The sequence below is a fragment of the Amblyomma americanum genome, chromosome 6 (genome assembly GCF_052857255.1).
Source record: "Amblyomma americanum isolate KBUSLIRL-KWMA chromosome 6, ASM5285725v1, whole genome shotgun sequence".
Classification (NCBI taxonomy): domain Eukaryota; kingdom Metazoa; phylum Arthropoda; class Arachnida; order Ixodida; family Ixodidae; genus Amblyomma; species Amblyomma americanum.
The window spans coordinates 2,252,632-2,276,265 of record NC_135502.1 but is presented as its reverse complement, the minus strand read 5'-3'; the positions used below and the strand labels follow the sequence as shown (position 1 = coordinate 2,276,265).

General features: G+C 44.3%; 2 protein-coding genes across 12 annotated transcripts in view; one reads left to right on the top strand and one right to left on the bottom strand.

The window, feature by feature from the left end:
* Ciao1 (cytosolic iron-sulfur assembly component 1) overlaps nt 1-6,764 on the bottom strand; it is a 33,464-nt gene extending 26,700 nt beyond the window's left edge. The window contains exon 1 of the mRNA XM_077668267.1: nt 6,520-6,764. Within this exon, the coding sequence (XP_077524393.1) occupies nt 6,520-6,652 (133 nt within the window). The 5' untranslated portion in view covers nt 6,653-6,764. The remainder of the gene's footprint in view (nt 1-6,519) is intronic.
* Nucleotides 6,765-6,933: 169 nt separating this feature from the next.
* Nucleotides 6,934-23,634, top strand: part of LOC144136185 (uncharacterized) — a 46,395-nt gene continuing 29,694 nt past the window's right edge. For 2 of the 11 annotated variants that reach the window (XM_077668261.1, XM_077668262.1), the window contains exons 1-4: nt 6,939-7,138; nt 9,853-10,111; nt 11,693-11,825; nt 22,754-22,985. In XM_077668261.1, the coding sequence (XP_077524387.1) occupies nt 7,068-7,138; nt 9,853-10,111; nt 11,693-11,825; nt 22,754-22,985 (695 nt within the window). In that variant the 5' untranslated portion in view covers nt 6,939-7,067. Of the gene's footprint in view, nt 7,139-8,489; nt 8,549-9,852; nt 10,112-11,692; nt 11,826-22,753; nt 22,986-23,634 lie in introns of all 11 variants that reach the window. The other 9 variants (XM_077668255.1, XM_077668266.1, XM_077668265.1 and 6 more) reach the window with 8 other exon arrangements.

Here is a 23,634-nt window from a genome sequence, read left to right as displayed (position 1 = left end):
TAGCATTAGGAGCTGGCGAAAGCTGTCGTGTGAAGCCGCCACCTGCCAACAATGGTGGGTAGTGTTTTAGTGTTTTAGAGCCCACCTTCACGGTTGGGAGCTGCAGAGGGCAATCCCCCTCTCCACTTGTAAGGGAGATGCCGGAATGACTCAGCAGAAATTAATAAAAATAGAGATTGAATAACTACAGAATCAGAATAGGAATCCATTGGTGAGTGAAACACATCAGAATCAGAATCACCATCGGGACAGAATTAGAACTACAATATATTGACGAGTGAAAGAAAAATGCCATCGTATTTCCTCACATCAATCCAATTGATCGCCTATAATTTTTTTTTAAAAGCAATATGCTTACAGCCCCCAGGTTGAGGATTCGTGAACGCAATGAGATGTATCCGGTATGCGAGGACCAGAGAAGCGTTGATGCTGTTGCCTTTTGGAAACTGCGAACAGAAATTCTATCTGATTAGGCATCTTTCTTTGACACCTTACCTCTTTGCGATGCTGCGCCTTGTGCTCGCAAGTTTACAGCCCAAGCCTAAGAGTCTAAGCCGTGTACTGGGGGACCAGATATCTTCTTACCTACGGGTGATTTGAAACACTGGGGTGCCACACGGCGGGGCTCGGAAGCAAACTCCCTGGGCTCTAAACATTTGATGAAGGCCATACACACACACGCAATGCTGCACCGATGCCAAATAACCTGAATGGCGACTCCGTTGCACCTCTCAGCCAGTTAACTCTGCAAGTTCTGCATCGTACCTTGAAGTGGCAGTAATCTTAATGGCTGAGGCGCCCTTCACAGAGAAAATGCCATAACTTTTCGGTGTAGATAACGGTGAAAAACTTGATGGGGCTCAGACACATAATTATGAACGCAAACAAACATGATTTGTTTGATGGGCGCAAGGAGATGCCTTTTATAACAAGTTTCAGTCACAGGCTGAGAGTGGAAAACATTTTAATATGAATTTGAAAGTTGTCGATCGAGTGACGTCAAGGTGCAACTGCCCCAATTATTTTGAAGTCACCGAAACCAATGGTTGTTCACAAGAACAACCAGGGCTAGCTGGCAACACACATGCCACCAGAATGCGGTAGCCCAGGCCGGCAGGTTGACAGTGACATCAAGGTGCACTCCAGAGCTTGCACCAACCGAGACCGAAACTGCCGGTACAAAACTGTTTAATTAAATATTCACGTTGCGAACTAGTGTTTCAAGCTCATTTTTATAACTACTTTGCCAGCAGGCCTCTTTCAAAGGTAAAAAAAAAACACCTCAAACTGTGTCTGTACTTGTTTTACGGCTAAGTATGTAATGCCCATGATGTATTTAGTATCGGATGTGTTTGTACTTGTTTTACGGCTAAGTATGTAATGCCCATGATGTATTTAGTATCGGATCAAAACTCAAGAAGCAATTGATATCCAGTTATGACGACTTACGGCATCATGAACTCCATAGAAACCTTACGCAGAAAGCGACGGGCAGTGACCATACTGCCCAGTACTTTATTCTAAGCACAAAGCCTTGTTTGGTAGCTCCCAGACTAAATCATTTATCTTAAAGAATAGAATAACCTCTTCGAGGTAGTTGTCACAAATTTGCGACATACTGATTTCAGGCCTTAAAAAATTATGGCCAATTTGCATAGTTGGGCCAAATGCATATTAGGTGCACTAGCAGTTCAGTTTTCGCTTCGGTTCCGGTGTTCATACCCAGTGTTCACGGATGGAAGTTGTTCAGATAGCGATAATGGGTTAATGTCCATATATGCGGTATTGGTCATTCTCTGCATTCATAGGTCCCTGGGAGTCTTCCTACCACTCCTGGCACAGTGGTGCAGCTGTCAAGCAATGCGCCACTGCCCTTCTATGGCAGGTGCTGCCAACGGTGGACCTTGGGTTGCTTGGGTTGCGTCGTAATCCAGGTTGCTCTTCCCGAGCAGCCTGCCTCGGCGGACAGGCTATTCAGCTGCTATACCTGCCCAGGTATATCAGCCATGTAGCAGCCACAGTATAGCAGCCAAACGTAGACCAACGTTTGAAACGATTCGGCCTTCATTAGAAGGCCGTTCCATGGACGAAATGTCAATAAATCATTTCAAACGTTGGTCTACATTTTTACTGTATATGTATATATACCTATGGTTAAGAAAGTAGATGAGTAGGTTCCTGTTCCTGTTCTTCTGTCGTGTCTAATTCGCGCAGTACTAACCTTTTTTCTGCAATGAACCAACTAGCCCACAAGAATGTTCTACTTGATCTGATTTGATTTGATTTAGGGGGTTTAACATCCCAAAGCGACTGAGGCTATGAGGGATGCCGTAGTGAAAGGCTCTGGAAATTTCGACCACCTGGGGTTCTTTAATGTGCACTGAGATCGCACAGTACATGGGCCTCTAGAATTTCGCCTCCATCGAAATTTGACTGCCGCGGCCGAAATTGAACCCATGCCTTTCGAGTCTGCAGCCGAGTGCCATAACCAGTGAGCCACCGTAGATGGCTCACTGCCCCGAATCGTAGGATATCTCCCATATTGTGAGAAAACTAGACCTGCAAAAAGAAAAACGGAAATTGGGAAGGAAGGAAAATCTGGGAAATATCTGCGATCTCAGTAAAACTCATTTTGGATGCTGCTCTCAGCAAAAATCAAGATCGTGAAAGCTATGATCTTCGAGAAGGTATGGTCAGTCTTTGTGCTTGGCTCCATAGCATCAGTGTGCTATAGTGACTAGAATACCGCTGTATGTCAGCTAAGGTCTTGCACTTGATTTCCATGTGCCTCAATGAGATGCACTGGTTTCAGACCTCACAAAGCAGGAACCTTGACGACACGCTCAAGTTTGCTGATCTAACCAAGGTAAGAGGGTGCTTTTTAACTAGCCACACACAAACACCAAATCTGAGCAAACTGTCATTTTAATTAGGAAATGTGAAAATTCACAAGAGAAACTGAACATGCACAGGTGTCATTATTGCGGAGGCTGTTGTGCGCATGTCACTCAGGAACTGTGGGTTCGTGCGGAGAGCTGCTGTGCCAACTTTACAGTAACAGGAAAGCAGACACAGTTCTTCATAAAAGATACAAAACTAGTTATAAAGGTTTTTATCTGCGCAATGTGCATCGAAATAAAAGGAGTGTATGAAATCATGTTTCTTTTCTACTTCAAAAACAGAGGTATGAATCACATAAAATCCCCCAAAACCAGTGCCCTCGTGATAATTTGTTCATAATTGTAGCATAATATTGTAGTATAGTAGTATTGTAGTATAATGAACAACAGTCACATAGAAACGAGGTCTTCACAAACATTTTGTATGGGTCACCTTGAATGAAGATCATGTGAACACTGTAAGAGGAAGTTTTGGCTTCAAATAATGATGGTGCTTCAACTTTACAGTTGAGTAAGTGGGCAACAGACAGGCATCTAATTGTTTATGGGCTCTGCATTCACTTATTTTAATGTATTCTTTTCCATCACTCACTATAAAATCAATATTTGTTCAAAAAATATTTTGAGTGAAAAAGATGAGAAATTTTGTATCAAGAAGAGGAAAAGCCAAGTGAGCAATACGGCAACACTGCCACCACTATACCGGTACTGTGTTCATTCTCTGGGATCTGTCCCAGATTCCATCAAAACATTCGCCATGATTGGTGACCCTAGCTGTAGGCTATCCTGGCACAGTACTTGCCACACTTTGCTTAGTTTTGAGCAAGCATTCAAAGGCAAGTGAAAGCACATGTAACAACGGTTATCTTAAACTCTAGGCAGGCTAGCACAGGAAATGTATCTGCCCACTCTCACCAGCACAGTATGTGCTAGTGGATTAATAACCTAGACCACAATGCCCACAGCTCAGCCTTGACAGCTGAGATGTCAAGGTACATGACGATCTCTGAGCAAATAAGAATCCATGTTACATGTCGATGCAGACAAGTATAAGACAAGACAGAGACTAGAACATGATAAATGCATGACAGCCGCATGCACATCTTCATCGCTTTCCTCTTTTCTTGGCGTTTGCACATGCGCTGCTCAGGGACACAAGCTTGAGCTCATACACCCTTCTTTAATAATGATATGTCCTCAGATCATGAAGTTCTTGAGGTGCGCGGGATACAGCTCACCCGAGTAGAACATGCGTCGCATTGCTTGGGCAGCTTTTTGTTCAAATATGGCTTTAGTTGGGCCAGCCGCTGTTGCATCACTGTCAAAAGGCTCACAGTTCATGCTGGGACGGATACAGTCAGACAGCTCCGAACTTTCACTGTGGCTGTCAGCGCTGCTGCGTGCAAGCTGTTGTCCAATAAAAACGCCGGTGGGTCTCCTCAGCTGCTCTATGTTGACCACTCTTTCTCGTACTGTGTGCAATGTCCGATATGTGCCTTTGATTTTCAGTGTTGTTGCCCAAAATTGCAGATATTTCAAAAAGGCGATTGAACATGAAGTTGAGGGCTGATGATCGGTAGCCAAGTGCACAGTACACAATACCTCTGATATGGAAGTCAGCAGTCTTGTGTTTTCTTATCATAATGTTCCTTAGCAGCTTTCTGGTTCTCACCCAGGTTTTTCCTCCCTCAGTCTCTGTTCCTAGCTAATTAGTGGAGTCACAAAGCATTCTTTAATATCTGATAGATGAAGTTGTCCAGTAAGCATGAAGTGTCGCCATACATGAGTTTTAATGGTGTGTATCGTTGCAACTTGTGCGTTGAGACGTTTACACCAAGTACAGCTTCTGGAAGCTTCTTGAACCGGTCGAAGATGTTCTTCATCTGAGTGTTCTTCAGAGAACACTCAGACAAATCGCTCTAACAGACCATTGGCCTGAGGCCAGTATGGTGGTGTTCTGACAAGAGCGATTCCAAGACTTTGATTGTAAGGTTGCCATCTTCATGTTGATGAACCCTCTCTGGCTTGATTCGTCACAATCATTTTTAGGAATCCGAATCTTGGTAGCCATCTGTTGAATATGTAGTCTATATATTAGAATGCAGTGGTTGGAGGCACAGCGGCTACGTCGATGTAATGTTTGGTTTATGGTTTATGGGGGATTTAACATCCCAAAGCGACTCAGGCTATGAGGGACGCCGTAGTGAAGGGCTCCGGAAATTTCAACCATCTGGGGTTTTTTTACGTGCACTGACATCGCACAGCACACGGGCCTCTAGAATTTCGCCTCCATCGAATTCGACCGCCGCGGCCGGGATCGAACCCGCGTCTTTCGGGCCGGCAGCCAAGCGCCATAACTACTCAGCCACCGCGGCGGCTCGTCGATGTAATGTATGGCATGGTCGACGCGCATGATTACAGGCTGGTAACCTTGCAATGGATGAAAGTGGTCAAGTGATTACTGTGCGTGGGTTAGGACACCTCTAGGTTGCAGACACTTCTCCGTAACTGTGGCCTTTCGATTTACCCTTTTCCCTTGTGGCCCTATGTAACCGTTTGGTTCACACAATTCCTTGGCCACCAGTATCTGCTCTGAATTTGGCTCTGAGTGCCCAGTGCATCCAAATTCCCTGTAGAATCACAACACATTTGAAGAAGTCCCTTAAGACTGCAGGTACTACTACCTTGGGCCCCTTTCCAACAGCATTATCCTTCACCAGAATGTCACTTCTCACAGCTAATTCTGACTTCTCCTTTTCTGCCCACTGGCGTAGTTGTTGACAGAATGGATCCGATTTCTGGCATCAGCGTAGGCTATTACTGCTTGCCGCTATTGCCATGAAGATTCCTGTGCCATCTGCCGCATGGGGAGAGACTCCAACTCTCCAATGAGATCGTCTAGCCAGGAAAGTGCCTCTGCTTTGTTTGCCTGGGCCCAGAGTCCACCATATGAATTGGCGAATGTCACTGCTTTTTGTGCCAAGCTCCTGATGCACAGATTATTTTAAACTACCGTGAACTGTGGCCCTCCTTTCAGATAAATGGCAAACACCTCTGTGACAGTCCCGTGCAAAGCCAGAGCTTTTAGCGGGTCAGACTGGAACTGACTGTCATGCGTGGTTAAGCACAAACTGGCACTTTTCAATGTGCATTGTCAAGCCATTAATATTTATGCGGCGCAATACTTCTTCCAGGGGGGTCAAAGGGCTCTGTGGTGAGCAATGTCACGTACGTACTAGTTCGGGACAGACCATCGAGCGAGTACGTACACAGATGGTATCGCTCAAGGTGCAAGATCCATCCCAGAGGCCCTCGAACTCCTGGAGGAAGCATTACGCCACATAAATATCAATGGTTTGACTAGAACACGGCTTAAACACGACGTATGAACCTTCATCGCTTACTTCTCTTCGCGTCCGCACGTGCGCTAGTCCGGGCACAAGCTTGCGCTCACATTCCAAATCACATCCTGAGCTACGGGCCCGAACGACCACGTAAATAAACTAAATGTTCGCGCATCTCATATAGCTTTAAGGTAATAACAGAGCGGCCAATTTATGAAGCCCCCTTACAATGAGAGACGCAGATTTAAAAGCGGTGATCAGTGCGCTGCATTTACCATCCAGAGCCCAGAGGCGAACGGTCTTGTCGCCGCCGCAGCTTGCCAACACCGTGCCGGAAGGATTCCACGCGACAAACCACACACGGTCTTTGTGCCCATCCAGCTCCGCCACCAATGTCAGTTTCATCATGTTAATCGTATCGAAGCACTGATCTTTCACTACTTTCACAATCAACCACAACACAGCATCCTCAGCACATGTCACCCCGTGACGACAAACAGGCTTGAGCAGACGGCGTAGAAGACGGCTAGAGTCGGCTCCTAACATAGATAGTATAGCTCCTAATGACTTCGAACAGTTAAATGAGTTCTTTCTGAGTTGTTGTAGGAAATCGTAGTTAACGTTCTATTGGTGTTTACTATATTCGATGACTGTAGAGTTGTTTTTTCTTGATGATGTTATAACGCAAAAACGTGGCGCTGGCGTTGCGCACAAGAGAGGAGCCATTTTTTTCTGGTGCTCAAGTCCCACTGTACTAGTACACAATAACTGTAGTTAGTCTGCTTTCATGCAAGAAATTTAGCGAGAAATACGAAAAAAAAACATGCCTGCGTTCTGCGCTGTTAGAGGCTGCGGTGCGAGGCATCGAAAAGGCGACAACGTATCCTTCCACGCGTAAGCATCCTCTTCGCTGCGATTTCGTGCTGGCTCCCCTTCGTAACGTGCATTATTGCAAAGTCAGCGAAATCAGCAATGATTTTCAACCAGCAGCAAAGCTGGCTGCCGTGCTGTATCGGGAGAGGCAGCATTTCTCAAGACGCGGTACCCTCCTGTAATTTCCAGCGCGGCTACTTTCGCCTGGATAGGCTGGCTCCCTGTTTCCCTGATCACAGCTCGCAGTGCCAGCGCTAAGGTTGACAATCCCTTGGTCTTGCAGGGGAGCGCGCGTGCGCACATCAGCGAAGCACTGGGATGTTTAGTTCTGCTGCCGGATTGAGAAATGAATAAACTTTTATGATGGCCCGGTTAAGTTCGGAGCCGCTCAACAAGACAAGATCCCATGTGTGGCTGGTGGACTGCAGCTAGGACGCTACACGCGCGGCTATGCATATATACAGTATATTTCTTTCCTGTAAATAATTGTGTGCAGAGGCCGCTCGCGCGCACTTATTTTGGAACAGAGCCTTAACATTAGCGCGCGCGGCGCGAACTTTGCTTTATGTACATACTTTGTAAATAGTGTAGTACAAAGCTCTCCCCTGTCCTTTCTTGCTATCGCTCCCCTCCTCTCCCTTTCCCTTTCACCTCCGCGGGTTGCCGCGGCCGGCAACATTATTTTCCTCCCGTTTTTTTTTAAATTTATCTTTAAATAAACCACCACACACACACAGCGGCAGCGAGAGTAAACAAGAAGGTTGTTGGATGGCGGGAGGAGAGTGAAAAAAGAATTGAACTTGTCTGTCATATCTGTAGCAGTACGAATAGAATCTAACAAAACGAAAACTGAAAGTTAGAAGAAAATTGTTTAAATCAGCGGCCTTCCAATTCAACTCAAAAGTAAATTAAGTTGGGCGTTGGGAATTTAGTCTAATGGTTCCTGCTTTTCCACTGGACCGCTACAAAACCCCTGGGCACAGTGGTGTTAATCGTTAAAAACACTCACGTTCTGAACGTCATAGATTTTTACCTTGTGATAGAATGGAAGCACAACACTGCTGCCCTGAATTTTCCATTTTTTAACAACTGCCTATGTTGCAACGCACTTGCTGCACTGTAACACAATATAGTGCACATGCTGAAAATGATCCTTCTAAATAGAATGAGAAAATGAGGTTTCTTGACGTAGGCCATCACATTTCTAGGGCTTTTCTGTTAAAGTTGGGTTTTGCTTTGAACATGGTTATTCTTGATTACTTGTGAACAGTACTGAGTGCATCCTTTTCTTTTTCTCCTTTTCATCTCATTCTTTTCAAATGGGAAAAATGCATATGGCTGCTTGGTCCTGTGAATGCCCTGTGTTTTAAAGTACTTCCACTGGGCTCTTTGAGTGTGACAGCAGCTCATTCAAAATATGCAACACTAAAGGTTTGTTCCCACTTTTTCATTATGATGTTTTTTACCTATAGGCTGTGGTAGAAGCTGTTGACCACAACTTTATAGGCCATCAGGCCCCGTATACAGTTTGATCAGACAGTCGGGATGAGAACGTAACCAGGCATGGAGACAAAATTAACTAAACAATGCTGTAGATCATGGCTAGAGAAAAGGCATATAATAAGGGCGGCTCAAAATATGACTGGGTAACGTCGCCACCTCACACACTGTATGGCAAGCATCATGCTATCACAATATAACCAAAAAATCAACTGTCAGTGAATCAGATTATATGAAAATTTACAACCACAACATATAGTGACGAACTTTATTATTAAATGCACAATTTCAAAGGAGAACCGATTTTGGGGTGTGTGGGATAAGTCATATGCATGTCAATTTAGGCGAAAGCCATGCTTTGCATCTTGGTCCCCTGATCTCTAGTGGTTTTTGTTCTTAGCTTTTTGATGATGTCAGGACGGCGCGAAAATGACACAAGACAAAAGAGGCACACGAACACAACAGGACAGGCGCCAACATGCAACTGAGGTTTATTCGCCCAAACCCTTACATTTTATGAAGCACCCGAGCCGTATGCGCTTCCCGCTTCAAGCGCATGCGTTAGTAAACCGTCCATTTCAATCAGTGACGCTGAGGTGGCTTTTCTCAAAGGGTGTCTTTAGGTTTTAATGTGTTGAAGTTTTCTCTGCATAGTTTGTTGTTCCTGAATGTGTTTTAACAGCCAAACGAGAATTGTGTAGAATCCAATACTTTTAGTTCTTTGACAGTGAGAGGATTTCTCGAAGGTTTTAAGTTTTCATGTCCATCATTTTTTTCTGAGTTTGTTGTTGGTCATTCATTCATTATCACACGATGTATTATAGCAAGAATTTTGATATTGCGATGTTTGCCTTGGCCAAGCGTGGGTCTTTGTTGTGAGAATGAATTGCTTTCCTGTTGGTTTTGCGCTCGGATAATCTTGGGACCTAGTTTGCTTTTATCAGGAGTGTAGTGCTGAATGCATGAATATATCTTACGGTCTGTAAGAAGTAGCACCTACTTCCTGAATTCGGATTATTCTTTACAATCTCTTATTCTTGTGTGATAGGCTTCTGCGATACGGCTTGGGTGCTTCATAAAATGTAAGGGTTTGGGCAAATAAACCTCAGTTGCAAGTTGGTGCCTGTCCTGTTGTGTTCGTGTGCCTCTTTTGTCTTTGTTATTTTCGCGCTGTCCTGACATCATCAAAAAGCTATGCACCAACTAGCCCAAACCAAAGTACTTGTTGTTCTTAGGTTTCCTCACCGTAACCCAGCACTGATGTCGCGTTGGTTGCAAGCTCTTGGCCGAGAAGACCTGCAGCCCAAGAACCACCACCGTGTATGCTCCCAGCATTTCAAGGCAAGCTGCTTCTATGCGGGGCTCGACCGGCCCTGCTTGCGCCCGGATGCTGTGCCAACAGAGTTTGCTGGCTGCTGCAAGGCGAGGCTCACTGGAGGCGTGAAACATGGCACCAGTGATCCCTCATCACTCATGCCATCGGTTGTAAACCTGGTGGGTGGGTGTTTAATGCTGGAATGAATGTGCAAAATGTGCTTACGGAAATTATTGGCATCACAGTTGTTTACTTCTTTATATTGATTTGCTCATTCAGATATTCGATGGTCACTAACAACTCAGTACTCTCAGCATGATGCACTGTACATAAATAGTGCTGAACTGGAAAGTCCAAAGAAAGTACAGCATAAATACAGACATAGTGCAAACACTTAGCTTAAAGGGGCCGTGAAACACATTTTCAGTGCATTGTTCTGCCTGCTGGTTGCATAGAATGCATTATAGTGATGTTATTAGCATTGGTAGTACCACGTGTATTCCTGTTTTTAATATTTTAATTAGCTCACAAAAACAAATTCATGGCGCTGATGGTGTCACCGCACAGTGGAGATTTTCAGCAGTGGATATGACACATTGGGTGGGACCTTGATAATTGGACAAACAGTAAATATACTGCAAATTGTGTTAATAACTGAAGATACGTTTCGTCACATTTTTGGGTTTTATATTAGATAAACAAAACAAACACGTTTGCCTTACGTAAAAGCACTGGAAAGCAAGCAAAACAAAAAAAAAAACACCACCAGAGGCTCTGGCTATTGTTTTGCATCGAAGGACTTTGCACCTCTCTGTACCCATCTATGACCTAGCACAGAGCACATGGGGCTACTCTATGTATCTGAGCACAGCTTGGCGGAATCGATCTGATTGAGCCATTGCAATCTACAAGCGTTCGTTGGTCCTAAGGAAGGACACAAAGAAAAAAGCCATTTATTTGAAATTTACCAGTGCACATCGTCAGCTTGTGGAGGATCACGGGGGGGCCAGATGGTGCCACGTTCTCGTCAACAGCGCGCAGTTGCAGGGCACGGTACACGGTGGCTAGTGGTTCGCACTATGCTGGAAGGTATCTCACACAGGTCGTCACTCCGTCGCTATATCTCACACTCAAGTTCGGATAAGTCAGGGAAGGCCATTGATCAATGTTTCGTTTTGCGCCGTCAACGTGACGATGAAATATCGCGAGGCTAGCTGGGCGGCCTTGATGGTTGTTGTTACCATGGAAACCATGCTGCCATCCTTGGCAAGAATAAGTTACAGTGAAAAGGCAACCGTGGTGTGCAAACATCCGTGACTTGCTCAGGTAAGCTGTTTTGATTGGTCCCACCCAATCTCATTATTGGGAAAGTGAAATGGGAATGGAAAGCACCGCAAAAATCAAGTTGAGGGCAGCATTTTGTTTGCCTGTATTTTGAAATTTGTTCATTGAATGACTCTCGTTCCTATGCGCCGATTCCTGTAATTCTTTTTGTGTCAGCATCTGTGTGACAAAGAATTCACCTGAAGTTTAGCCGGCATCCCTTCAAGCAGTGTTTCTAGGGCCTTTAACATCACATGTTCGTGTTGCCTCAAAAGAAAGAACAAGCCTATGTTTCTCAAGATGTCTTGTAAGTATAAGCTATTGCTTTACACAAAAATAATGAGAAGCAACTGAAATGCTCTACGCTTTTGTGTTGAAACCTGGCAAAACTTATCCTTTTTGAAGTTCGAAAATGAATTCCTTTGCGGTTGCTGCAGGCACGTGGGATGGCGACTCGCTCGGCTACCAAGGTGCAGGAAAAGAAGGCTGCTCAGGACACAGCAGAGCAGGCGGCAACACCACGGGCAACAAAGGATGCTAGCACCAACAAAACCTCATCCCTGAGCAAGGGTCAGTAGGCTGCTGTCAGAAGGCTTACCAGATGTGCTGTCATTGCATTTGTAGCCGGCACTATGTTGGCAACTGGAATGTACAAGAATTGGCTAGCCTAAGCTTTACTTATTCAACCACTTATACAACAAGGCCTTACATTTTACTGTCACAATAAGTACATAAGCTCTATTCAGAACCTACACAAGGTCCAACACTAATCAGCATGTTAAGAACACGCTGTGCACTGCAACATAGGCAGTCCTGTTTCTTGGAGCTCGAGTTACGTGCATGACGTTGTTGCATAACTGCTCGTAGCACTGAAATCCGAGCTTATTAGTCTGTTGGTTTCACTATTCCAAAATACCAATGGCTACCTTTGACAAGGTGGCCAGATGTGACATCTCCCAATGGTGATGGCAGTGGTGACCAAATACCACATAGAGCATACAGGGTGTGTCAATGAAGCCTGGCACTAATTTTTAAGAAGTAGGTTTTTTTATGCAGTGAAGATGGCTTTTTCGGCAAAATATTACCAATGTTGGCAGACGTCAGAAAAAGCTCCGCCCACATTCAGGACCGGTGCACAGAATTCCTCCACGACAAAAAAGTAGTCCGTTGTTAAAACTTATCTTTTCACCTAAACAAGAAGCTAATCATGAGAAAAAAAGTTATAAGGTCTAGAATTTTGGTACCTGGCTTGTTTAATAGAGCCAAACATTTAAAAGCTGATTTGGTTTACTTTTGTGACTGGGTGGCGGATTAATACAATACGCCGTGGACTGTGGCCCAGTGTTAACTGCTGTTTTTTAAAGTTGTATCCTGCTATAACTACAGTCGATGACTGAAAATTTGGACCCCTGATTTTTCGGACATGCTTGATTATTTGGAATTTTTTGCGGCACTGTGACATTACCCAAAGAGCCAATGCATAAGAGCACCTGAAATTGCGGACACATTACAGCTGACTGCTCGATTTTTTTGGACCTCGTTCGCACTCGCCGCCAATACCCAAGTCGCCATATAATGTGTACAGTGAAACCTTGTTCGTTCAAACTACAACGGAGTTCGAAAACCTGATTAAACAAAATGAAATGCAAGCTAAACAGAAGCCTCTTATTGGGGGGCTGACAGACTCCGCTAGTCAGCACATTGCGCCCGCGTGGTTTCGAATTCATGCCGTTCTTGGACATCGTCTGCCGCACAAACTTGAACAGTAGTCAAAGTTCACGGAACTCTTCTATGCTGTCTTTTGTCCTGAATACGGGAAGAGATAGCAGCGTGTGTGGGAGGCGTACAGCTTCGCGGAGACATCGAGCGCAGAAAAAGATGGTGCATATCAAAGAGAGGTGAGCGTATCTATTGCAAAGCATACCCGCAGCAAAGCGCACCACAATCCTGACTGATATATCGTAAAAACGTCAACTGGCGCTGTGATGACAAACAAGACGCATCTCATTATATGGAAGCTACCTCAGTGCATACCGCCGATTAAGATACCGATTTTGGCTCTAGTTGCTATAGACCTAATTACGAAGGCCAACGCCAACAGAGTGCTTGCTTTGGCCTATTGTGTTCTCATCGTTTCGCCATCTTCTCGTTCCGGGCCCTTCATACTGCGGGCATAGCACAGTTCCTGTGGTGGCAGATTCGCTTTCACATCTAGACTTTGTCCCAACCTGTACGTTCGCCGGCAACATGCAGTACAGCCATTGTATGCCGTGCTTGTGAAAGCGGTCACCATTCGTCGTCTGTGTACATGACGTGCGGAGGGATTTATTCATGAGGAGCTTCAGAATGTGCACAGAGCTGCTGACCCTTTCCTACGGCTCCCTGCAGGGGCATCTGCTACATCGAGATGTTAATGAGTTGCGACACCACAGGCTCCTGAGCATCCGCAGGGACATCCTCGCAGGGGGATGATGGTGAGCAGTGCATCACCACGGACCCGAGCACCCGCGATTAGCCACGCGTGGCATCGCTGTGTCCGGGGAAGAGGGGATCCTGGTGGTTGAGCTGATGCCGAGCGTTCGGACCTTTAAGGCCCCTCGGCGGAGACAATACACCACTGTGTCCCCAGCTTCCTGTAAACGGAACCTGTGGCCTGACCCGACCGAGGGTAATCGGCAGTCATTTTTTCCTGTCCTCCCCTCTATCTTACAACTCTCCTGTCTTCTACTCACTTCTTGGTTTTTTCTTTTTTTCTGGCAGCGAGGGTTAACCTTGTTTGGTCAACCGCCAAAGAGGGCGGAACGATGAAGACTTTTTCCAGAAGAGAAAGATAACGTCTCCCAAATTCCATGTTGTTCATAGTGAAGCAGAAGATAAAAAAGCAAGACTCATATCCCCATTCCAAGTCTCAAAACCCTTGACGGATGCCTTAAGCATTGGCTATAAAGTATCAAAAATGGCCAGCGGCGACTTACTCCTCGACCTGCGCGACAGCGTCCAGTACTCAAAAACTTGTAAACATTGTTTCAGTAGGGGAGATTCTTGTCTCTGTCACTTCACATCGATCTCTAAATACAGTCCGATGCGTCATATCTGAAATCGATTTTGTCCACCTCTCTGAAAAAGAAATGCGTGAAGGCCTTACCGACCAAGCTGTCATAAATGTTCAGCAGGTAAAGATTAGGAAGGATAGCAAGGAAATAGACACGAAACACCTGATCCTCACTTTCAACACCAGCACACTGCCTGAAAGCACTGAAGTCGGCTACCTGAAAGTAAATGTAAGACCATTTATACCCAACCCAGGCAGATGTTTCAATTGCCAGAGGTTCAGCCTAGGCTCACATGCTGTCGTGGCCTCGAAACTTGTGCGAAATGCTCTTGGAAGGACCACCAATCCAATGGATGTGTTGTTGCCCCATGCTGCGCAAACTGTGAAGGAGGCCATGCTGCATACTCCAGGGCTTGTCCGTCCAGGAAGAAAGAGAAAGAAATAATTACTTTTAAAACTACTGAAAACTTTTCTTTGAAGAAAGCAAGAAAGCGATAATGCTGAAACAAACAGATTCTCCTTCACTCCAAAAACAAACTTTGCCGATGTGGTGCGTGGGTGTGGCACACCACACCAGGCTTTGGTACCCGCCCAGGCCACACGCAGTGAGCCGGTGACGGGGCCATCCGCGCCCCCGGATGGAGTAGCTAATATTACCCCAAAGGAGGCCTCGCAGACCACCGGGTCGGTGGGCCTCAAGACCTCTTCTCATAGGTCGAGGTCTAAGTTGAAACTCAACGTGCCTTCTGCAGAGCCGTCCAGCGCCTCTGCAGAGGCGATCGGCACAACCCAAGGCAGCCCCGTGCCGTCCACGTTGGACGGACGGCAAAACTCCTTGGATGGAACAAAAAAATTTGAGGCTCCAAGTCACGGGGCCAAATGCAAGTTAATCTAGTTTTTTCTTCACAGACACACAACATTAAAGGGGCTCTAATAAAGTCGCAGTATGCCTGAAATGTTAAAGGACGCCGCTTCACGAATATTGTCCAGGAAGAATTTTTTAATGCGCTTTGTAGAAACAGAGTTGTCTGTAGTCAAAATTTGAATTTCAGCCTCTTCGTGCCTTTCCCTCTCCTCTCGTCACTTTTTGCACATTGGAAGGTCGGCGCTCCTCTCCGCCGGCCCCACCTCTGGGGGAGAGCTTCCGGACCCGCTGGAGCTACGTGGCTTATTGGCCGTGGCATTGGTAGCTGCCTGACGTCTGAAAGAATCTAACCAATAGCCAGCTCTCGACATGTATACATAGATGCGAGTGACGGAGGAGGGTACGAGCATGAAAAAGTCGCCGGGAAGGGCTCACCAACTTTCGCGCATGATTGTGGGTTCTCTGCTACTTTTAGAAGTGTATTATTTGGCTCAGGCGTTCATGACAACCCAATGCAGTGATTGAGCAAGTTGATGTCCTCTCCTCTGAAGGTGTTTCAGAGCCCCTTTAAGATGGCTCTCATAATGCACTGGAACTGCAGAGGACTCGTAAATAACTATAATGACATAAAAGACATTTTAAACACAATTTCTCCTGTTCCTTTATGTGTGCAGGAAACCAGTTTAGGTCCTCAGCACACAAAGGTGCTAAAGAAATATACTGTCTTCCACCATGACCGAGAGGAGGCAAGCAGACTCTGGGGAGGCGTAGCCATCATTGTGCAACTTGGAGTACCAACTTGCGAGCTCAAACTGAAAACTAGACTTGGAGCGGTAACAGCCACTGTGACTGCTTACAAAACCATTGCACTTTGTTCTATATATCTTGAACCACTCCTCAAAGTAAGACAGCATGAATTAGAGAATCTTTTAGAACAGCTACCAGAGCCATACTTGATGGTTGGAGATTTTAATGCACACTCTTGTTTTTGCAGCAGTGAGAAAACCGATAACACATGTCAGGTCATTGAGGATTTTATGATATCAAACAATATTTGTTTACTGAACACTGGTAAACCTGCTTATTGCTCTCCTAGTTCAGGAAAAATTAATGTTTTAGATTTTTCTTTTAGTTTTCCATCTGTTTTTAGTGATTTTAAATGGGCTGTTTTAGATAACCCCTATGGAAGCGATCATTTACCTGTTGAAATCGGCCTCTCATCCCCACCATCAATCACCCCGACAAAACCACGGCGTTCGGAGCTTCGTTCAGCAGACTGGCAACGTTTTAGAACAGAAGCCACTTTAGAAAAAATTGCTTTAGAAAATCGTATGTCAATGAAATAAATGAAAAGTTCACAAATTGTATTCTTGCTGTCACACACTTCGCTATCCCGCAGTGTTCAGGAGTAGTACGATAGAACCATATAGTGTGGTGGGCATGAGATTGCAAATAATAAAAAAATAATAAAGCTTGGGGTATATTTCGCAGATACCCTACGCAGGAGAACCTTATAAACTTTAAAATAGCATTTAATGTGTCGTAGTGCCAAAAAAGCGCCATGAGAGAGTTTCGTTTCATCCATAAACAGCCAAATCACTTCAAAAAAAATTGTGGGAGGCAGTACACAAACTAGATGGTCGCTATTCCTTGATCATGGTTCCTCTTAGTTCTCACAGCCCCTGGTGTAAAGACAAATACAAAAGACCAAGCAGATATATTAGGTGAACATTTTTCCATTGTATCTAGTTCCTCTCGCTACGCTTTTTAAAACATAAGAACACAAATAAAAAAAGGCTGCCGACTACGGGCAGTGCTCATAAAGCATATAATAGCCTAATTACACTACAAGAAATTAACAGCGTAATTTCTTCCCATAAAGAGACTGCACCAGGTCCAGATGATATGCATTGTAAAATGCTCGCCCGCTTGCCCGAACTTGCTGTAAATTCGCTTCTGAAATTTCTTAATAGAATATGGCTATCAGGAGAGATACTGGAGGCTTGGAAAAACCATTGTTGAAGCCGGGAAAGGTACCTACCTCCCCTGGCAATTACAGGCCTATAGCCCTGACAAGCGCAATTGCCAAATCCTTTGAAAGCATCCTGAATGTTAGGTTTATGTTTGCATTTGAACCCTCTGATCTTCTTGACATCCATCAGTGTGGGTTTAAAAAAGCATGCTCTACAACAGACCATCTTGTCCGCCTAGAGAACACAGTCCAAGAAGCACTTATACACAGGCAACACTGCCTTGTGGTCTTTTTTCGATTTAGAGAAGGCCTATGACACCACATGGAGGTTTGGCATACTGTGGGACCTTGGAGACCTCGGCATCTGCGGTAGGATGCTGAAATGATTGAGTGGCTTTTTGTCCAGCCGCTCATTTCCAGTACACCTGGGTGCCACTCTTTCTAAGAACTTCATTCAAGAGAACGGGGTGCCGCAGGGAGGCATTTTAAGCACTACGCTCTTCATAGAAAAAATGAATTCCTTAGCAAAAGGAATTCCAAAGTCCATCATGTATTCAGTCTATGTCGATGATCTCCATATTGCTTGCACATCCTGTAGCGTTACATCGTGTGAGAGGCAAATACAATTGACAGTAAATTAATAACAACATAGGCAGATAGAAATGGTTTCAAGTTTTCTACGCAAAAGTCAGTAGCTGTTCTGTTCTCGCTTAAAAGAGGACTGCACACTGATCCCTTCCTTTATCTAAATGAAGTCACACTACCAGTTAAAGATGGGCACAAATTTTTAGGAACAACTTTTGATGAAAATCTCGCATTCCTGCCACCCATAAACACCCTCAAAAAGAAAGCTCCTCGATCCCTCTCACGAAAACACTGGGGTTCTAATAGTACTTATCTTTTACAAATTTTTATCGCTCTGTAATATGCTCTACATTAGATTATGGATGCATAGTTCATGGGTCAGCAAGACCATCGTACCTTAAACGACTGGATCCAGTACATAATTTAGGTTTCCGTCTTTCCACTGGTGCATACAGGACATCACCCATAAACAGTCTGCATGTACGAACTAATGAACCATTACTTACAGACAGAAAAATGATGCTCACGTGTTCATACATTCTAAAGATCCATTCACTACCTGAATACATCTGTCACCAAATAGTCACGAAGTGCCCATCTAGAACACTGTTTAACAACAAACCGCAAAGTACCAGGCCACTGCTATTGCTTTTTGAAGGGGTGTGCCAAATCCTTTGCGTATTAGACACATTGCCTGGCATTGCTGAAAGACAAGGTCCACTGCGTTCATGGTACGCTCTCCCTGCAACCTGTGATTTCACTCTTACACAGTTCTGTAAAAAACAAACTCCAATAACGGCATATAATACAAGAATTTCTTGCACTCGAGGAAAAATACAGTACTAGAGGCCCGTGTACTGTGTGATGTCAGTGCACGTTAAAGAACCCCAGGTGGTCGAAATTTCCGGAGCCCTTCACTACGGCGTCCCTCATAGCCTGAGTCGCTTTGGGGTGTTAAACCACCACAAACCAAACCAGTACTTTCAGAGCTTTTTATACAGATGGATCAAGAACAAGTGTTTACGTTGGAAGTGCAGCGGTAGAAAGGAATTGCAATAAAATCGTAAGGCTTCCACAGTGCGCATCAATCTTTACTGCTGGATGCTACACCATCGGTGAGGCCATTGACCAAATACAAAACAAGAATCTCACAAACAGTATTATTTACACACACTCTGTAAGTTTACTTACTGCTCTCCACCCTAGAAATGCAGTCACTCCTATACTTAGTGATATCATACTCAACATAGTATTAACCACAGCTGAAGGAAAAAAACTCTGCTGGGTACCGAGTCACATCGAAATTAATGGCAACGAGAGAGCAGACTTCTGCGTTGCTCAAGTAAATTTACCCTTTAAGGAGTGCGTGAACTTGGTAAAATGGAAATTGAGAAAAAAACGGCAATTGGATTAGAACAGCGAAGTGAATAATAAACTACACTTGGTAAAGCTGGTTTTATGTGAATGGAAATAATGTGTGCACCAGGAACGTTTCAAGAAAGTGATTCGCTGCTGTCTGCAAATAGGCCACACACGCCTTACACACAACTTTCTGCTAACAAAACAAGATAAACCTGTTTGTGAAGGGTGCAGAGGTGAACTTACGGTTAACTACATTTTATTCTCTTGTGCGAAACTGGAAAAACTAAGGAAAAAGTACTTTATTGAATTTTATGACGAATACATTCCTTTTCGTCCCACACTGCTTTTAGGAGATAATGCAATTGCAGACACGTCTTTTATTTTTAACTTTTTAAGAGAAGGAGGATTTCTGAAGAAACTCTAAATTCTGACCAACTGTTTTGCTAGGTAATTTCTTGGTAGGCCTCGGCCGCTTTCTCGTGCCTGAGAAGAAAGCTGAGGTCTTTATTTGGTTCGTTGGAAGCCTAGAGATCCTTTCCCAGGCACGGATAACTGCTGAGGTTACCCAACCCTCTTTAATGCTTCAACTAATAGCCACCTCTAAAATTTCTTTTCTATATGATCATTAGGTAGTACTAACATTTTAGGCCCCCTACATCACCTATGACTTTTCTTTCACAGTCCTATAAATTTCAGCAAAAAACTTTTCTTATTCACCTTGCGCTTGGCGCATGATGGCCTTAGCTGCCTTTGTGCCATAAAACACAACAATAACAACCTTCCTCCGGTGTATTGGCGATAAGTTAATTGTTAGTGATTTTTTCAGTGACACTTGATTTTTCGGACGTTTTCACAGGCCCCATAGAGTCCGAAAAATTGGTCATCAACTGCAGTAAACCAGTTAACTAAATTCTAATAGTTAACTTTTTAACAGATGGGCACCTGATTGCAATTATAGGTTCATAACTGATCCATTGGAAAGAGCCAAATCTATTTTTATAATTTTAAAAATATGATTACCTCGGTGCTCTGGCTCAACAAGTTTTGGCCATTTCTGGCATAATTTGAAAGTTTGCATGCTCGCGTTGCCTGCAGAGCAGTGGCCACCAGTGAACATCACTCCATGGCGCACATAGCTCATCGTTCTTGCCTCGACAGGGTCAATGAGCTGGCGTGGCAGTGCAGCACAGGTAGCACGGGCGAGGCAAAAGAGTTAAGCGGCAGTGCGCCGTGAAGTGACGCGATTTGATGGATGTCAGTGTGCGCAAACAGCTGCCGCTTTGTTTTCAAATTGGGTGAAAAATAGCCAAAATTTTTAGACTCCCTGCGCCAAGGTTAACTGCGTTTTCGAAATTCTATACACAGATATTGCTGCTACTCATGGCCCACAACAAATCTCTGATCGCAACCAGGTTCCTATCTGTAATAGTGAGTTTATTTATTTAGGAAAAATAACAAAACAGGTTTTGGTCGAATAAAATTTTAGAAGGCTAAGACAGTGCATGAAATATACTAGGAAATTACTCTTTTTTTACACTGATGAAAAGCTGACGAAAACAATAGTCAAAAGTGCAAGTGATGTCTGCGGCAAGGCATGCGTGAATAGTGTTTTTTTTTTTTGGTTCAAAGCAAATAGCAGTTTTCTGTGAATAATTTGTTTATTTGATTCCTGAAGGGTCTCCTGTTGAGACATTACATGAGACATTAATTTCAAAGCAAATATTTCTTCTGTTGCACGAAAGAGGTTGAACGGCACAGTAGGCATGTATTTTTCAAACACACAAGACCGTTACATGAGAAAAAGAGAGAATGCATTGAAGCTTTGTCACACTCATTAAAGATGTGCTGACTTTCAGTAAAAATGGCCATGGGAAATTGGGGGAGCTAACCTACGAGCGGTGCCGATGTATCTGTTGGGTGCGAGACCTATATGCCGAGCCTTGAATTGAGATTGCGTCATTAATTGCGCAGCTCTTGCTTTTAAACAGTGACTCCATGATATCTGCTAGGCATACGCACCATGCCCAGCGCCACTGTGCCTCACACATTGAAAAGGGGCACCCATCTCCATGTGTCTTGTGCTCCTTAGTGCACATTTCATACAGAGAAAAGTGTCTGCAGTAGCTGAAGTCGGCTCAGACTCTTTCCGCGGAATTCAAGGGAGCCGCGCTTCGCCCCATAGGAGAGATTTAGCATATTATGATCCGTTCTGCAGGGAGCCGCTGCACATGCGCAGATCGCCCTGATGATGCCACAGGGCGCCAGGTGCCGGCCAGCTGTTTGCATACATGCCCTGTCGGGACCAGTCGGCGCATGCATGCTGACAATGCACGGAAGTGGATCACACTGCACTAAATCTCCACTAATGCACACTGCTATGCCGGTTACGATGCGTGGACACACCGTGGTAGCGCGGCCGCAGACACCTGAAAGGAAAGTACAGATGTGGATGCCACTGTTCAGCGTGCTCGCCTATACTGGCTCTGGCCCAATACACGTGTTACGGATACGGCATACACGCTTTTTGTTGCGTGCGCACCGTGATGCCAACCAGAAGGAGATACGCTGAGCCGCAGCGGCACACAGTAAGAGTTCCACTAGCATTATTCACTCGAGAAGAATGCTTCGATATTTTGAATAACTAGCATTCGGATTGAATCAAGTATTGAATACTTTACTTTTCGACCGAATATTTGAAATGATCAAATATTCGCACATGCGTACATATGAGGGATAAAAGAATACAAGAAGGTTTTTTTGTGCAAAAGTGCATAGAACCAAACTTCTGGGCATGATCAGCACATGATGAGCGATAGTTAGTAGTAATAATGAAATGACTGTGCAGAGATGGTAGATTTTGTGGAACAAACACAGATGCGTATGTTTGCTTCACAGTGATAGGCGAGGTAAGGATTAACTGTTTCACTGATCAGATACTTGCAGTGCAGCGATAATGTGAGAGAATGATAGAGTTGTTCTCGACTAGTTCTGATACGGAAAAGTAGGATGACTGGTATGGGTACCAGATGGAGGCAGCATATTCGAACTTAGAGCAAATAAGGATGTTATAAAGTAGTAGTTTTAATGAGGATGGGGCTTTACTGAAATTAAATGCAAATGACCTAACGTAATGCATGATTAGACTTGCTAATTATTGTTTCAATGCACGCTTTTCAAGTTAGTGTTGAGGTATTGAGCACGGTAAAGTATTGATATGATGAAATGGAAGCAAGTGAAACATTGTTAAATGAGCACAAAAAAGGACTAGTAGCCTGTCTCAAAACAGCGATTAATTTGCATTTGTTCGGATTTAGTTTCATTTACCATTTGTGACTCCAATGAACAATCTTATTTAAATCAAACTTCAAGGTCACTTTGTCCCTCTTAAAAATTTAACTGCGGGAATTTAGTTAACAAGTTTACTAGAGGATGATTTGCCTGTTTTCGGACGTCTACCAGCACTGCTATTAGTTTTCTGAAAAATGTTTCGAAATATTTTTCAAAATTGGTGGTGGGCTTCCCTAACTCAAGTGCTATGCTATAGACAACCAAAGGTCTGCTTTAGTGCTTTAGGGACCTAGTGGGTCAAGTCTAGGAACCCATGCTTGGAACGGTGACTGGGAAACTAAACGAGGATATGTACCACCTCTCTTCCCACTTAGATGTGTCATCTGAGGTGAGGACGACTGACTCGGAAGGCCAGCCATTGCCTAAGAAACGGCTCTTCCAGTTGCGACATGAGGCTGAAGGTCAGGCCGGAAGCCAAGCCAAGGAAAACAAGCATGTCTCTACGAGCAAACCAGCACACATTGACACTGGAGGGCCAAAGATTGACAACGTCATCAATGATGTTGCTCGTAGCAAAAGCCAGGTGTCAGATCAAGCCTCAGCTTGGTGAGTGGGCTTGGGCCTCAAGTGCAGGAGCATTGTAATTGACCACTCCATCACTTCTCTGTGTAGTGTATATAACTTAGGCCAGCATCGCTGTCCACTCTAGCTCTTGTAGGCTACAAGCCTGCATGGTTCATATACTAATGTTTCGCTATTTTAGGCTCACTACAAAATTTTTCTCTTTGTTGTTGACTATGTGCATAGTGAAAGCTGCAGTAAGTCTCCAACTCTTTGTGTCTACTGAAATTCCTTCCTCAAACTACCACTGCTTCCATATTGGAACTTGTGAAAACATTAGCAGTTTGTGAAAATAGAGCTAGAGCCCCATTTTTCCATGTCTAAAGATATCAGATCAAATCAGTTTGGACATGAAACACAGTACATACCCACGGGATGAGGCAAAAGGAAAGCTAATAGCATACTTCCTGACGAGGCCTCACCCCGAGTTACACATCAATGGCAGAAAGATGGACAAATCCATTTTCCTCAAAAAACAAATCAAATACCATCAATTTATGTTTTCACATTTAGATATTAAGACACATGGCTTTATAAACACAAAAAATACAGCAGTAACAGTACCATTCCCGACACAAAATAAAAGATAATGGGACTAGGGCAACACTACATGTCATAAGTATTTGGTACATCA